Source organism: Vulpes lagopus, chromosome 7 (genome assembly GCF_018345385.1).
Source record: "Vulpes lagopus strain Blue_001 chromosome 7, ASM1834538v1, whole genome shotgun sequence".
Taxonomy (NCBI): Eukaryota; Metazoa; Chordata; class Mammalia; order Carnivora; family Canidae; genus Vulpes; species Vulpes lagopus.
This window is the reverse complement of record NC_054830.1, coordinates 22,646,969-22,663,652: the sequence shown is the minus strand read 5'-3', so window position 1 is coordinate 22,663,652 and position 16,684 is coordinate 22,646,969. Positions and strand designations below refer to the sequence as shown.

Here is a 16,684-nt window from a genome sequence, read left to right as displayed (position 1 = left end):
AGAATTCCCTTATGTTGTGGACTGAATGTTTGCCCCACCCCATAAAAAAATTAATAAGTTAAAGACTAACATTACCCCATGTGATGGTATGAATAGGTTTGAAGAGGTCGGATCTTTGGGAAGGTAATTAGGCTTAGATGAGGTTATGGGGATGGAGCCCCTATCATGTGGTCAGTGCCCTTTCAGGAAGAGTAAGGAATACCTGAGCCTCCACTCTCTATCATGAGGGGAAACAGGGAGAAGGTGACCATCTGCAAGCCAGAAAGAGGGCTCTCACCAAGAACTATTTCTGCCAGCACCTTGATCTCAGACTCCCCAGACCCCAGAACTATGAGAAATGAACGTCTATTGTTTAAACCACCCAGTCTGTGGTATTTTGTTATGGCAGCCTGAGATGACTAATGCACCTTTTTATTTTTATTTTTTTCAAATTTCCCCATGACCATAGTTTGAGGACTTCCTACTGGTGGAGACAATACATGATCTGTGGTTTCTTCTTATCGGTTCTACCTTCATCCAAATGCCACATGGGAAGATGGTAAGAGGTCCCCGTGGCTTCCTCAATGGATCAACCCCCCACCATGTTTTATTTTCAGCAACATCTGCGTTAAATTTACTCTGTTGAGTGTATCAAAGCAGATTGCAATTTGGTGACACTGGAACTTTAATAGACTACTGTTTATTATAACATTATCTTTACTAGGATGCTTATTGTTTAAATTTCTGTGAGCTCCAGGAAGAACTACGCATGCCCTGCTGAACACAGCTCTTGGGAAATGTTGAATAATCTGGCAAAGCAGACACTTGGCAGGCAAGTCTCAGGGGACAGATGCTGTGTGCAGGGCAAACGGCTCCTCGAGGCGGAGGCTGATGGTCCCTGTGCCTCAAAGTGGGAAGACATCAGGTGCCTAGTCTTACTTAATGAAAACATAAAAGACTCCATTTAATTGCTCCAAGATTATGCAGGGCATTTTTTCCTTCTTTTAGGTGGAGCTTGTTAATTTCGGCAGCTGTGATGTTGGCACAATTGTAGCCTCAAGTCCTGTTTTCACAACTTGTGAGCAAAATTAAAACTTCCCTTCTTAATTAACATTCAAACTGAGCCAGAATTAAATTCTTATTGCAAAGCAGAGGCCTGGGGAGGCCTCAGAAGGAACACCTGCTCCAAAGGTATGATGGACCAGCTCTGATGAACATACCCATCTGAGAATACCATAGGTGGCCCTACTGATGAGTTGCTGACCTTGGTGGTGGATGCTGTGGCCATCTCAAGCTCTTCCTCCAAGGGCAGTCAGCTCTGGAAACTTAAGTTCAAATTTTCCATTTCTTACACTTTTGGTCAGAATTTAATTCAGCCCACAGATGACTTGTTCTTTTCCATGGTAATACGACAATGATATATTAGTTACAATAGTAAGAGTAAGAAAAGCAAACTCTGGTCCAGGAAGATCAAATATGGTATGTCTTACACCCCAATTCCTCACTTTTGGTGGCAGCTCTATACAGGGCTCTATTGAGAAAGATGTGGAAACCATATGTAGATCTAAGTGCCTGCGTGTGTGCGTGTGTGTGCGTGCACACGTGCACACATGCATGCGCATGTGTGTACATGCGGATGCCAGGCTCCCCTGGCTATCTACACCCTGATAAGACATTTAACGGATTTGAATTTAATCTTTCATTTTCCCCTATTGGGAGGGGAAAAAATTAAACCCTGAACATGAAAGAAAAATATCACAGGATCATTAATCTCAATCATAATTCTCAAGGCAGGGATACTCACCTGGATACTGCCTAAAAAAGCCCTTTGCACTTCCAAAGTATTGCCATATGAGGGATGGGTCACGATCAAAGTTATCGACGAAAACTTTATTTAGGGATTCGGACCAATAAACCCCATTGACGATTGCTGGGTCTGAAAAGAAAGGGAAGAGGAATGTTACAACCCAAAGAGAGATAGAATCCCCACTGGCATCCCTCAGAGCTGGCAACAGCAGCATGAGGTTCATCTTGCAGGAAGTTGTGAAGAAAGCCAGAGCTCCCCAAATGTTCAGCTCCTGGGAATTTCATACATTAGGTCTTCCTCATCCTGCCCAAGCCTCCACAGCCACCCAGGTGCCTTTATTGGGGATTCCTTATTTGAAAGACATATCCTTTTATTTGCAACTTTCAAACTTACACAGCACAGAGTTCTCGAGAAAGCAAAGAGAGACCTTCTTAGCATTATTTTCCACCTTTTCCTCAGAACTCAGCATTTAAAACAGAAAAAATGTGTTTTCTCTCACTGCACTGACCTTAGCCAACACTGTCCTATTCTAATTCTCTCCACCTCTGACTTCAAAATTTGCTACTTAAAAAAAAAAAATAAGTAAATTGGAATTACATAACTACATCTCTCTACTTCTTTCATTCAGCAGATGGCGAGCTTCAGGAGGGCAGAAATCAATTTACTTGGTCTTCTGCTCTACCCCTTTGACCAGTACATGGCAGAAATTCCAAACATTTATGGATGCATGAAGAGATGGATGGATGAGTGAACGATTAAAAACAAAGATTGTTTGCAGATTCCAGACAACTGTCTACTCTTCTACCCCTGTGATCCTATGAAATCTCTTTTCCTCACTCTTGGTAGCTGAAAGATAACCCCTTGCCTTTTGCCCATTGATAAGAATGAAGGGCAAAGACAAAGAAGGAAAATAAGCAAGTATTGATTGCATACTGGCTGAAGCAAGACAGATCACTAAGGATGACCATCCACTTAAAATAAAAAGAAAAACTACTGGAAATCCTGTTCCAAAATGATACCACATAGAGCATTCTGTTAAGAAGGGAGATCACTATCCAGTCCCAGCATGATGAGGGTAAGAATGATAATAGAGTGAGTATGTTAATGGTGAGGAAAAGGAGGGTGGGAGCACTGGTGCAGGCACTGTGCTTAGCTCATCTCCCGTTACCCCCTACCACAGCCCTCCAAGACTCGTTCCACTGCTATCCTCCATGCTCCACAAGTGGAAACAAGTACCAGGAGGTTAGGTTCTTTCCTAAAAGCACCCGACTCATCAACAACAAAGCTTCTGACCTGTGATTTGTATAAAAAGGATAATAATACATGTCTTAAATGGCTGTTTGGAAGGGTAAAAAAATCTACTGAAGAGGACAAATGGCAAAAAGCATTCACAAAGTCATCAGTATAGCAGTTCCATTCACCTGGGTTTCAGCATCCTCACCAGAATTTCCTGTGGGACCTCATGTGACAGCAATCCCACCATGGCATCTTTATTCTACGGATCCCACCATTCTACACAGTGGGGATGAAGACAGATTTGGTCACTCCAGTCCTCAAGTTGCATAGTATACCAATGAGCAAACTAATGCTAGAAATGTTCATGTAATTAGGTATAGTGACAAGGAAACTCACTCTTGGCACCAGTGTACCCCACCCCTCCTCCACAGTGGCCTGCCCATTGCCAGCCTGCTGCCTCAAGATACTCATCAGAAGAGGTGTGAGATAGAGCCCACAAAATGGTGCCTGACCCAATGGATAGACATGGCTTCTTGTATTGTCTTACCTCTAGCCTGTCTAGGCTTCCAGATCACTTACTCAGATTCCATAGACAAGTGGGATTCTGACTCTTATCTCAAGGGTAAGTGCTCAAAACTCTTATAAACTATAATAAACCACATCATAGGCTGGGAGGCTGAAAATGACCAATTTAACCTTTTACCGCAAAGTAATTTTGAGAAAGACTTTATCCTCACAATCCTGGAGAATGGAACCCTTTATTGTTCCTGCAAGCCTGACAATAATTATTGTGACTCATTCCTTGCTACAAAAGCCACTTAAATTAATCCACAAAGAGGTAAATACAATAATGACACTGAAAACTCCATGGGGTTCTTGCCTCCTCCATCAATGGCCTCAATTATGTTGCCATCATATAAAAACTTTCCACAATTAGAAGCAAAAATTCCATTTCACTCACTCACTGCCTCAACATGTTAAGGAGCCAAACAGTTTGCAGTTAATTTGTTTCTTGACTGTGGTTTCTTTGGGGGTAGTCAGAAGCTACCCATGCCATCAGGTGGTTCTAGAAACCTAAGATTGCCCCTTGGGTAACTGTGGGCACCTTCAGAAGTACAAAAGGAACTGTGAAGGTCAGAGGATGATTTTATCAATAGTTTCGACATTAAATCTCACTCTGAAATTATGCCTCTTTGAGAAAAGAGGACTTTGATCTTCCCAGGGTATGGTTAACAAGGGAAGTAGAATCACTAAAAAATACTGTCTAGTTAAAATGGGGGTTGTGTTACACAGACCTGTTTGATCAAATATTTGAGAAAACACGTCCTCTGGCTTGTAAAGTCATCAGAGTGTGCTGATTTCACAATATTGCTTAGCAAGCAATTTTAATAGAAAGAAATATCTTGAATTGCTCTCCATTATTAGTCATCTAAGGGATAAAAAAAAGAGGAGTACATTGGTGGCTCATTCAACTGAGTGGCCAACTCTTGATTTCGGTTCAAATTGTGATCTCAGGGTCCTGAGATGGAGCCCCTTGTGAGGTACGGTGCTCAGTGGGGTTTCTGCTGGAGATTCTCTTTCCCTCTTCCTCTACCCCTCCCCCTGCTCTCTTTCTCTGTCAAATAAATACATCTTTTTAAAAAGAGAGAGATGAAGAAAAGAAACAGGAAAATGATAACATTATAAAATGAGGACTTCATCTAGATATTCTAGACATCTGGGTTTTAAAAAAGGTTAAAAATAGTTTTCCCAATGTCATTGACAGAGAGCAGAAATGAAATAACCCAAAGGATCCCATTACCCCCATGTAGCCAAATCTCCAGCTCCTTCCACTGCTATTGAGGAGGGAGTGAACATTACATTGTGGATCAGTATCCCAGCTACATGTTCCCTCTATGGCTGCTGAACAGATGTGCTTTCTTAAGGTCACTTGCAAAAACAACAGCATCCTCCTAAGTAGCAAGTTTCCCTTTTTCCTTGATTGTGTTTTGTTTCAAATTTTGCTTAAAAGCCCCCCTCCCCCCTGCTGCTGCCTCATTTAGGGTTTTCCAGGAGTCTTCGACTAATCTGAGCTTTGGTTCCACTTCCACCCCTCATCTTTTAGCGGGACTAATGTACTCTATTAGCTTCCTGTGGCTGCTCTAACAACTTACCACAAACTGGGTGACTTAAAACAACAGAAAATTATTCAGGAGGCCAGAGTCCCAAATCGAGGTGTTGGCAGGATGGGTTTCTTCTGGGGGCTCTGAGGGAGACTCTGTTCCACGTCTCTTTCCTGGTCTCTGGTGGTCAGCAGCAACCATTAGTGTTTCTTGCCTTGGAGATGCAATTGCTCCAATTCCTGCCTCCATCTACACCCGGCCTTTCCTCTGTGTACTTCTGTGTCCTAGCTCCCTTTCTTTAAGGAAACCAGTCACTGGATTTAGGGTCCACTCTAAATTCAAGATGATCTCATCTCAAAATCTTTAACTTAATTATATCTGCAAGACCCTATTTCCAAATAAAGTCATATTTACAGGATCTACCGAAGTTAGGAGTTGGGCATATCTTCTAGGCCACCATTTGGCCAACTACATGTACTCATACTCCCTTAGTTATGCTATATAAAATACCCATATTTTGTGGTTTGTACGTACCCTTTTTAAAATCTGAATTAGTTAATGAGTATAGGCCTTTTATTTGGTGAAAGCTGTTTATTTTTCTTCTGGTTTTTTTAATTTTTAAATTTTTTTTGTACATTTATTGGAGTTTGATTTGCCAACATGTAGTATAACACCCAGTGCTCATCCCGTTGAAGGCTGTTTAAAGGTCTTTTAATGGAAACAATTCAGATTCTCATGTCTGAATGATGATTTTATTGAGCTTAGCATTCTTCCCAATCTCTGTCAACAGGTCCTACCTATAATGCTCTAACTCAGATTAAAAGAGTTTCCCCTAATGCCCAGTGTATGTGTCAATGCCCAGTATTCTTTGCTCAATAAAATGAACTCCATGTGACACGGTCATTTTCTCCACTATCCCTGTACATTCAGCATCAACTTATTATTCATAGTGGTCAGTATGAGGTTCAGGAATAGCAGTTCTGCTTCCTGCTTCCTCTACCTTCTGAGAGATTAAATTACTTCTGATGCCAGTCAGAAATTTATCAGATGTTCAGCTTTTAGTAGAACAGACTACTAGCAGATGTTTAGAGAGTAAGACTCCCACACCACCTTTGTGATCTACTTGCAATTTGTATCTGAAAAGCGGCTCATGCATCCCTGCTCTGTCTTTGTAATGTATCCTATAACCCATCAAAAATCACATTTATAGTTCCCTTATTTCCACCCAAATAACTGCTCTCACCTGTGCCTTCCCACCCCACAATGAGTTTGCACTTTGCTACATGAGGGTTGTCTGAAGTTACAGATGGCTGATGCTTTCTCTGCATACTCCCCCACACACTCACACACCATTCCATTTCAGTTCTGTATCTTTGAATGAGTAGCCCCTTTTGTCACCCTGAGGTCCATCTCCTGAGTTAATGGGTTCAAGCAAATTAATGGATGTAAAGCACTTAGCACAACAACTGGCACATCCAAAATGGTCCATAAGCATGGATCATTATTCATGCCATGCATGAGCCAATAAATAAGTAAGAGCCCAAGAGGAGCTCCCCATTTCTTCCATCCCTGTTCTCTGCAGCAAGAATCCTAGACACCACCTTAAGAGTACAGCACACATCTCAGACTGAGATGCAGGCTTTGGAGTTGGAGTCTTAGATATAAGACCTCACTTGGCACTTGTGAGCTAGTGGCTTGTGACTTACCTTCCCTGAGCCCCACTGTCTTTATGAGTAGAAGGAGAATCAGAGCAACTCTTGCTCAAAGGTTTCTGAGACAATGCATAGAAGATGCTTAGCAGTGGGAGGGCTCCATTACCACCAGCAGGTACATCACTAGTCACAGCTCTGGTGGTGAGTCTCCAACTCCCCACTTGGGGCAGTCCACCTGTCCTAGACCTATCCAGGTGAGACTTTATCAATATCTCTTCCTCCCTTCCTCCAATTATCAGGGCAAAGATGCTCTTGATGACTCTGACATCCATTTGTTCATTCAAGGAACATTCCCTGAGCACCTACTACATCAAGCATTCAGCAAAGAACCAGACAGACTATGAAGCTGACATTTCAGTCTGATGAGGGTGAGAATAGGCAAATACAAGGACTCCAGACAGAAATGGGTGTGATGAAGAAAATAAAAAAGGACAGGAGGCCTAAAAGTCACCACGTGTGGAAAGGGGAAAGGGGTGTTAGTCTAACTGGGTGGTCCAAGATGGCCTCTCTGAGGACAGATCCAAATGTTGAGAAGGTGTCAGTTCAGAACCATGCTGACTGGCAAAAGCTTCTAGGCAGCATGAGCGGCAAGTGCAAAGGCCCTGAGGCAGGAAGAAACCTGGGTCCTAGGGAATAGCAAGGCAGTGAGTATTGCTGGGGCCCTGTAACCAAGGGAATTATTTCTAGATAGGGGTGGTGAGATGGGCAGGCCATGGTGAAGAGACCTAGCAGATGGACAGTTTCCTGCCAAGCATACATTTCCTAGCAGACATAATCTGTGCTCCACCAGTACCAAGGCCCCCCATGCTTCTATTCATGGTTTGAAAATCAAATTTCTTATCTTCTGAAATCTATAGTCAGTATAGCCTACTTCCTTTGAGCAACCAAAATCCTTATGGATGACTTAGCACTTGAGTTTCTCTCCAGACCTCAAAATCACCGGATATGCATGGCATCTTTTTTCTCAATATCATTTATTCTCCAGTGAATGAGCAGCACAATATTAATTTAAACTTGACATTTTCTACCACAAAATACAGGTCCATTTCTAGCAAATCTGAGTATCCACGAATAATTACAGGCTAACACAGAATTACAAACTACTGTTAACCCAAAAACCATTGTTTGAAGGATCTGAATTCATGTTCAGCTGGGTTTCTAAAGTGCAGCCCTTATCAAGAAGGTTATTTCCAAAAAAAAATTAAAAAAAAAGAAGGTTATTTCCAGCCTATAACAAGCTGGAGGAAGGATCTCAAGCTTTCCTAAAGGTATTTGAAGGTGTGTCTCCTGGATGTGAACTTACAACAGGCACAGGGAGGGCTGGGTGTACTGAGCCCACGCAGGAGCTTTGCTCAGCACTGCTTTTGGACTACATACAAGAGGAGAATGTCTAGATACTCTTCATGTCTCCCATTTCAGCAAGTAAATGACATCTCTCTCATTCATTATAAATAGATCATAGATTAAATAATGAATAGTTTTGATGCTAATTATCAAGCACTTATATGTATTGGAAAATAGCCATTAATGTGTGTTGAATTATAAAATAGATTTATTTGCCAAGCGTATCCCCCTCCTCTAAACTTAGTGATGTGCTAGATATTAAACACAGGTTGCTTTTCACAAAGCTGGAGGCTATTTCTGGCAATCCTGAAACCAAAGGGATACGGAGAATTCATGGTCCAATGCCAAATCACTCTGCATGGATCTGGAAAGCAAGTGAATGGGAAACACACCTACCACTTTGGCAAATTCCAGGAGGTGCTCTAGACTCTCTCAGACTGTTATCTCAGTGTGCTAGACGTCAGGATTAATTCCCCAGTGCTATTTCACGTCAATGACTCCACATTTTGATTTTGTTTTGCCTTAAATCTATCAACTTTAAATAGCCCTCCTCTTTTATTGTATTTTAAATTTTGTGGTGAAACTTACATTCCTTCCTCCTTGTCACTCCTTATCCTTCTGGAATAAACCATTCCTAAGTCTTTGTTGGAGATACTAAGAAGAGGAAAATTATATGATAGACATCAAAGTATAACGATGATGATGACAGCAGCAGAGGGTGTCATTTCTGAAACATTTGCAATGTGCTGCGTGCCATGCAGGACAACTGCAAACTACTCTTCCTACCCCATTTGCCACATGTGGAAACTGACCCTTGGAGCACCAAAGTCCTTTTCCCCAGTACATTACCTAGCCCAAGGGAGAGATTAGTTAAGTTCCTTGTCTAAACTATTAAATGAAAAACTTGAGCAGAGGCCTTGAACTTTATTTATTGCCTACCAGACGGTAACTAGAGGATGGGAGAAAGGGGAGGCAAGGGACCTGTGGTCTAGACACCAGGTAATGTATGTCTCATAGCAGGCTGCCTGTCCCCAGCTGTCAGCAAAGAATTAAGTAGGTGGTCCCTGGAGAAAGTGGCTAGGGTCAAGATGTCTTTAGGTCCAAACGTAGCATCTTTGCACATCATGCTCAGGACCTGTGCATGGGCTGAAGAGGACAGGGTGAATGAAGATAAGGTAGTGCTAGGGATCAATTTGGGGCCCTCTGTGAGAGTCTCCTAAAGCATCCACCTTGGGTTCTCTGCTTCGGAGCCACCAGTAAGCGTCTTTTGTCACCATCAGCATTTGGATTTGGGGTCTACTTGCAGAGGGAACATTTACAAGATATAAAATCGTGGATAAGACACTGTAAAGATAAGCACAACTCAAGGGACTTCTGATTATAAAACAGCATTTTTTTTTATAAATTGTAGGTAAGCTGGTGTTCACTAATTTAAAACATCTCCTTTGATAGATATGTAAGAGATTATTTTCCCACTGAGTCTTCCTTCAGGTCTGTAGCAAAAAGCTGAAAAAACCAGAGCCTCATTCCATCCTGAGGATTTTCTCTGGTTGGAAAAGGAACAAACTTCATCTTTGATAGGTTCGGAATGGGGTCATCACACAGTCACTCTCTTTCCACCAGGAAGTCCTAGAATAACACTAGCCTTGCAAAGACCCTCACAGAAGTTCGCTGGAACTCAGCATCCTGCTCAAAAATCTGTGCTATGTAACATGGCCTGCTCCAGAAGCATCAGTAGTTCCTGCTAACCCATCACGCAGAGACTGTACCCCACTGCCTGGTGCTCTAAGATGCTCTGTTCTAGCCCAAGATCCCTTTTCAAATCCACTTCCTGTCCAGCCTGCAGCATCCACCCACATCTGTAGCCTAGCCAAGCTCACTGAGGCTTCTCTTTTGTTGTCTTAATTATTCCATTTATGGTAGCTAGTTCTATCACTGGACAAGCTGGTTAAAGGGTATAAATCATGTACTACTTAGAGTATGCATTCATTCATTCATTCATTCATTCAGAAAATATTTGCTGACTGCCAGGCACCATGCTAGGATTTGGGGATAAAAGCAATGGGCAAACCAGACACGGCCTTTAACCCCACAAAGCATACAGACCAATGGGAGAAGCAGAGAACACAATAATTATCTCATTATGTATGAAATTATAGCCATGATTAGTAGGAGAAGGGGCCAGACATGTTAGGAAACAGACTCTTTGGGAAGGCCCTGCCAGCACAGATTTGATGGAGCTGGAATCTTCAGGGTGAATAGGCATTCAGAGGGGGAGGGGCAAGGTGGTGCTGGCATTGCCAACTGCCAAGTTTAAATACCCACAATGGGTGGCAGGAGTTAGGGCTAGGGGACCTAGCAGGGCCTTGAAGCCCGTGGTCTGCAGCTTGCTCTCAATCTCAAGAACAGTGGAGGTCCCTGGAGGGTTGGAAGAGAGGGCAGTATGGAAAAGGTCATTGGAAAAGCAACCAAGCAGGGGCAGGTGGGTGAGGGTGGAGGGAGTGTGTAGAGGCTCCTGCTGTCATTCAAGGGGGACACAGTGGTGCTTGCACTAGGACAGGTGCTTGTACTAGCAAGCCAGGGGTATGTAAAGAGGACAAGCTCAGCACACACAGCAGGGCTCAGGTTTTGTGCTCTGATGAGGGCAGAAGCCCTCTTTTTCAATGTCCCAGTATTCCTGCAGGGAGCTCCCAACTACAGGGAGTCTGGACAACAGTCCCCTGAGCACTGCCTGAGAGGGAGCCAGCCCAAGGGGAGCTGCATGCTTCCTTAGATCACACACTCATGGGAAAATCTATTGATGGCAGCAGGGGAAAGTGTGTCCCCAAATAGCCGGATTGTCACAGATTCACGAACACCAATTTTTCTGTTGTAAAAATCTTCAGAAAGTACACCCCTGCCAGCCATTCTTGCAGTACGCCTCTCACTGATAGAAGCTCTTCATAAGCAGCATGAAAGAACGGGAACCGCAAGAACAGGAAATCTGTGACCACCCACACTTGGGTATTGCAAACCTTCAGCGAGGCTTTCTTTCTGGGTGCTGCTCTACGTCCCCAGGAGGCAGCTACCCTCCACCCTCATCCTCCAGCGCATTCACAGCTCCGGGGAAGGCCCATACTGTTTCCAAAAGATGAGGCAACAAGTCTAATGAAGGAGAGGCCACACAGCCAGTGAGGGACTATGCTGTCCCTTCACCTAATGTGAGGGGACACCTCCTCCTTAGGGGAGGACGGGGGCAGGGAATGTGGGTCCCAGCCTCAAACACACTCCTCTTCAGAGTAAAGCCAATATAATCATACCTGTGCAGTCAATAAGCACTTAAAACTATCTAGGGTATTTGAAGCTTTGTCCTATGTTCCAGGCAGGGGGCAGGGGGATATAAAGAAACACTTCTGGAAAGAATGGATACTGTGACAAGTCACACAGGATAAAAGACAACACCTAGTTAGAGAATATAGAGCTGTCATCATTCAGTAAGGACCTATCCCTGATATTCACTCAGCAAGTCTCCTCTCATTTCAGCCTTTCGGAAGACAGAAAGAAATTTAAACATTCCTTCCCTCCATCTTCTGGACAGGCCTGGCTCCCAGTAAAAGATGATTTTGTGAGCCTGCCATCTGCACTGATGCTATCAGCTTTTTATTGATATTTAATATAAACAGAACCCTGAGGCTAGCAGGTACCCTGACAGGGTCTGAAATATAATTGCCAGGGAACCACACAAATGCGTGTAGCAATTAAGGAGCTGTCAGGGATACTGCTGGTGCAGACACAGAGCTGCGGGCTGGAGAAAGGAGGGATGCATGCAAGCAGAGAAGCAGAGGGAGCAGAGGGCTGTGGGAAGGAAATGGAGTGGACGACTCGCACATCCCTGTTGCAGCAGGCCCAGAAATCCCGCACAGGGAGATAAGGGGCTCATGGACATTCAAAAAGGGAAATGCAGCCCAGTTTCATTTGGTGTTTGTTTCCAATATGCAAAGACCAAGAGCAGGCTCTCCTGTCTCTGCTAGGAGCTTTATATTCAGGAGAAAACATGCGGCCTTGAGTCTGGCTTGGGCGGGGGGGCACCAGGGCAGGGGGTACTAGGGCAGGGGCATGGGAAGGAAGTTGTATTCTGCACTGCTTTTAAGAGCTATCCCCCCCCAAAAAAAGAGCTATCACAGTGGTAGCAGCCTGAATAACTGGTGGTATGTGAGAAAGATGGGGTGCATAGAGATGAAAGGTGAGTTCTGAGTGAAGAAGGAAAGACGGGTCAGCTAGAGAGCCACGCCAACAGAAAGGGGATCTGAGGTGAGCTTTGAGGAGGACCAAGGAATGCCTCTGGGCCAGTTCCCATTACAAGATTTACCCACACCTATGCTATCACTGATTTCATAAGCAGCACAGTGGTGGGGGGGCTGGGGATGCGGATGGGGATGAGGATGGTCATGGGGATGGAGGTGCAGACAGGTGCAGAGATGTAGCCCTGTGCCAGGATCTCTAGTCATCCTTTGAGATGGCTCCCCCGAGAGCCTTTGTTTTTGTAACTGGAAGACCTGGGATGAGGAAGAGCATGGTATCTAATGAATGGCCTGGGTTTGGGGATCAGAAAGACTAGGTTTAGTAATAGAATTGTTTGTGTCATAGTTTGCTTTTAAATTCCCAGGAGAGAAGCACACCTTTTCTAATGGAATGCTGCTTCCAGAGATCTGGGCTGCAAACAGCCAATGGGGTAGTAGAATGAAGGAATCTTAATCTCCTCTTCCTTGAGGAGGAAGGAAATCCCCTCCTCATCCCCTGCACCCCCTCCCAACAGAAATGCACAAACACACACACACCATAGCCCATCCTAGGCAAGTGCTCTCAGGTAGAACACAAAGAAACTTGTTAAGACTTCAGTAGTTGCATATTTCATGATGTTAGAGAACTTTTAACCAACAGATGCAACAATGGATCCTCATATCATTGCTCAGAATGAGGGTATTTTTATCTAGGGAGAAATAAAGAGTCAATTTAAAGGAAAGCACTAAGGAATCAGACCGCTGTTAGGCAGAAATAGGTGAAATCATAACTGAGGCCTAGGCGTAAACTACCAGGGCTGGAAAATGCTGCCCCAGTGGCTCTGCAAAGCAATGTCCACCATCTCCCTCCACAGCTTCCCATGCAGGAAACTCACCTCAAAGTCTCAACAGTGTGTCAGATGACAGGGCACATATGCCCCCATTCCTTGTATAAAGAAAATTGTGTTTTTTCTTCAACAAAATATAAATGCATCCTCTGTGTATCCCTGCTCTGAAACTGGCAAATTCCTGAAGGTATTCAGACCAAAAAATATAAAAAAAATGGATGTGGTCACATCACAAAGGGCATTTCTAGTTCTGTACCCTGAGAGCATGTAAGCAGGAATCAGAAGTCACCTGAGAAAGTACAGAAAGAAGGCCCAAGAAGCAGATCATGTTCTCTGCTAGTAAACTGCAGGGAAGATCTGCCTCCTCACAGAGCTCCTAGGAGGAAGCCAATTTCATGCCAAGGTGGTTTTGATAGATACGGCCCCAGGGGGGCTGGGTTCACATGGCTACAACATTATAGGAATTTGCTTTTGATGCCCAATTTCATGTTAAGATCTGCAGGTCGTAAAGTCCCCTGGACTCCTCTACTGGAAGTTCAAACTACCCCCAAAGAGCATGATACACATTGCGAATAATGCCAGGTGCCAATAATGTTGACCAAACACTATAAACACTAAGCTTCCAGCTGTCTTTCCACCAGGTCACATTTATCCTGCAAATACTTTCATCCACTATTTTTTGGCTTGCTGAACAGTAGTGTTTGGGCCCAATTATTGAGACCAAATAATTGAGTTTATGGATCTTCAGTAGCCAGTGCTCACTGACTCAACAGTGGCGCTCTCTCATCATGAAAAATCACAAGGTACAGGTTTAATTCTATTATGTGATTTATAGCTAGGATGACCATATAATTTATCATCCGAATCAGATGACTTCTGAGAAGTCAAAGTATCTCTATATATAGAGAGATAACCAGTATAAAGTAGGTCTATCCTTGGCAAGCCAAAATGGACAAGCACCCCATTCAGAACTCACCCCATTCCACAGGAAATGGAGCTGAATGACTGTGCGTGTATGTGTGTGTGTGCACGCTTTTATCTCTGATGTGATCACAATGTACTGTTGATTACCCAAAAAGCATTAGAAGAAATAATTTCTAAAATAATACATCAAACACCTACTTTAAGCATTTGGCTAATCATTGCATATAGGATCATGACCTTTGGAACACTGGGGCAGTTTGCTAGCTGTGGGCATTCAGCACACTCTAGATACCAGCCAAAGTGTTTCATTGACTGGAGCATAAATGAAGAACATCAATTAATCTACTACATTGCTTAACTGGAGATTACTTATGAGTGTTCTACTCCAATTAAATCAATACACCCTCTATTTCTTCAAGTTGGGAATCTTTTTAATTTAAAGTACCAAACATCTTACTCAAAATACCTTAAAAGATATTGGTCTATATACATAATAACATGAGAGGTAGGAATGGTTAAGGGGTAGCTCGATCCCAAGATTGCCAATGGTTTCACCAAGGACCTGGTTACTATTTTTCTATCTGCATCCAGCTGAGTTGGCTGTATACTCAGACCCTTTCTTTCACACACCTGGCCTTTCCCCCTACAGCCTTTGTTCCAGCATCTCCAGCTGTTTCTCTTACAGGGTCACAAAACTTCTACAACACTTAGAGCCATGAATCTTTTCCCCACTCTATTCAGGGGTAGTATGTGAGATCTCCAGATGTCTCTTTACTTCTATTGACTTTGATCATTGCAAACACATCCCTGAAATAGTTATCAGAGGATGGGGATGGGGCATGCTGATCCACTTGTCTAAACTCGCTAAGCCCTGGTTCTGATTTCAAGCCTAGAATCCGTAAAGCACAGGTCCCTAAAAGACATTCAGGGTGCCACTGGCAAGAAGAGGAAGGTAAGGGTGCCAACCCATAAACATCTCCTCCAAGTTTCCAATATGGTCGCAAACACCCAAAAACTCATCTCAGAGGCCACAAAACCCATGTGACTCAGTAATTCTCCGAGCACTAATTCACTTAAAGAATTTAAATTTGGCAGGACCAATCCCCAAGTGAAGCATTTCCATACCACAGTGGTGTACAAGAAGTTTGTTAGGCATTCTATAATTGCATGGCAGACAGAAGGAACTTTATCAAGGGAAGTTTAATGCAAAAAACATAGATCTCTTAGGATGCAAAGAAAAAAAAATCAAAGAATGGAGAAAGAAGCATTTCATGGGAAACAATGCTACAAGTCCAGGATAACAATGAAAAAGAGGAAAACATTGCTACTTAGATAAAACCGACAAGACCAAGATATATTTAATAGGAACCATACCAAAGGAGAAAGAAGTCAGGTGCTACCAAAATGATGTATGATAAGGACAAGCCTTCAGAAATGGAGGTTAATCTCCAAAACCTTCAAGGACTGAACCACTTACAGATTTTTAGCTAGAATTGTTTTTGTAAAAGCATGCTTTTAAGTCAAGGTCTGAAAAATCTTTTCTTAAGAATTTGAGTAGTCCGAACTTCATTATTTTCATCCTTATACAAATACTTGTTGGAAAGATCTTCTAGTAAGAAAGATGCTGAAATAAAGATGTAACCAGTTTGATTAAATAGTTTGGAACATAGTTTAGACTGCCAGAAGTACAGAGTAAATGGAAACTCCAGTAACATTTGGAGTCCTAACACATTTGATGACTAATTTTATTATAGCAGCTTACTAGAAATAAGACAACCATCTCTGCAGCTAGCATTCAATTCCACTTTCTTATTTAATCCACCATGATTTCACCCTTTGGCCTGTTTGATTATCTTTAAATTGCTTGGTTCTATCTGGTTTGCTAGTTAAAGAACATGTAAGTTTGAAGGTGCTGTTATTCCAACACCATTTCTGTGATTAGCATATAACTGTTTGTAAGAACAGAAAGCTATGGTACTCATGAACTGTCCCAAAGCAAAGATATCCATGATGCCAGATCAAAGTTTACCAGGTCAAAATAAAGAAGGTCGGTGTGGTCGCTGTGTTGCCAGGAGATGGGTCGAATCAGCAACAGCAAGAACAACAAAAGATGCAAAGAAAAGATGACAACGCTTGTTCCAAAACAATAGCCCATCACAAAATGTAGAAATATTTCAGAGAAAAGATGTTACTTAAAACAGATATTTAATTTAATTTTAAATTGTTCAATATGTGTTTTCTAAGACAGATTATGTATTTACCATATATATAGAGAGATCTTATCTTTTACAATTGAATTAGGGATAAGACATAGTTAATTATTATATGGGATCAGTACAAATTCATACCAGAGGGCCAATCCAATCCTCTTGAACAGCACAAAGTCTATTTAAGGAGAAAAGGGAAGAAGGGCAAGAGAAAATGGGCTCTTTCGTCTTGAAAGTAGCTGACCAAAGAACACTGAGGGGTACAA

General features: G+C 42.8%; 1 protein-coding gene across 3 annotated transcripts in view; it reads right to left on the bottom strand.

Moving 5' to 3' along the window:
• CACNA2D3 (calcium voltage-gated channel auxiliary subunit alpha2delta 3) overlaps positions 1-16,684 on the bottom strand; it is an 833,484-nt gene that overhangs the window by 447,496 nt on the left and 369,304 nt on the right. For all 3 annotated transcript variants that reach the window (XM_041762548.1, XM_041762549.1, XM_041762550.1), the window contains exon 6: positions 1,784-1,915. In XM_041762548.1, the coding sequence (XP_041618482.1) occupies positions 1,784-1,915 (132 nt within the window). The remainder of the gene's footprint in view (positions 1-1,783; positions 1,916-16,684) is intronic.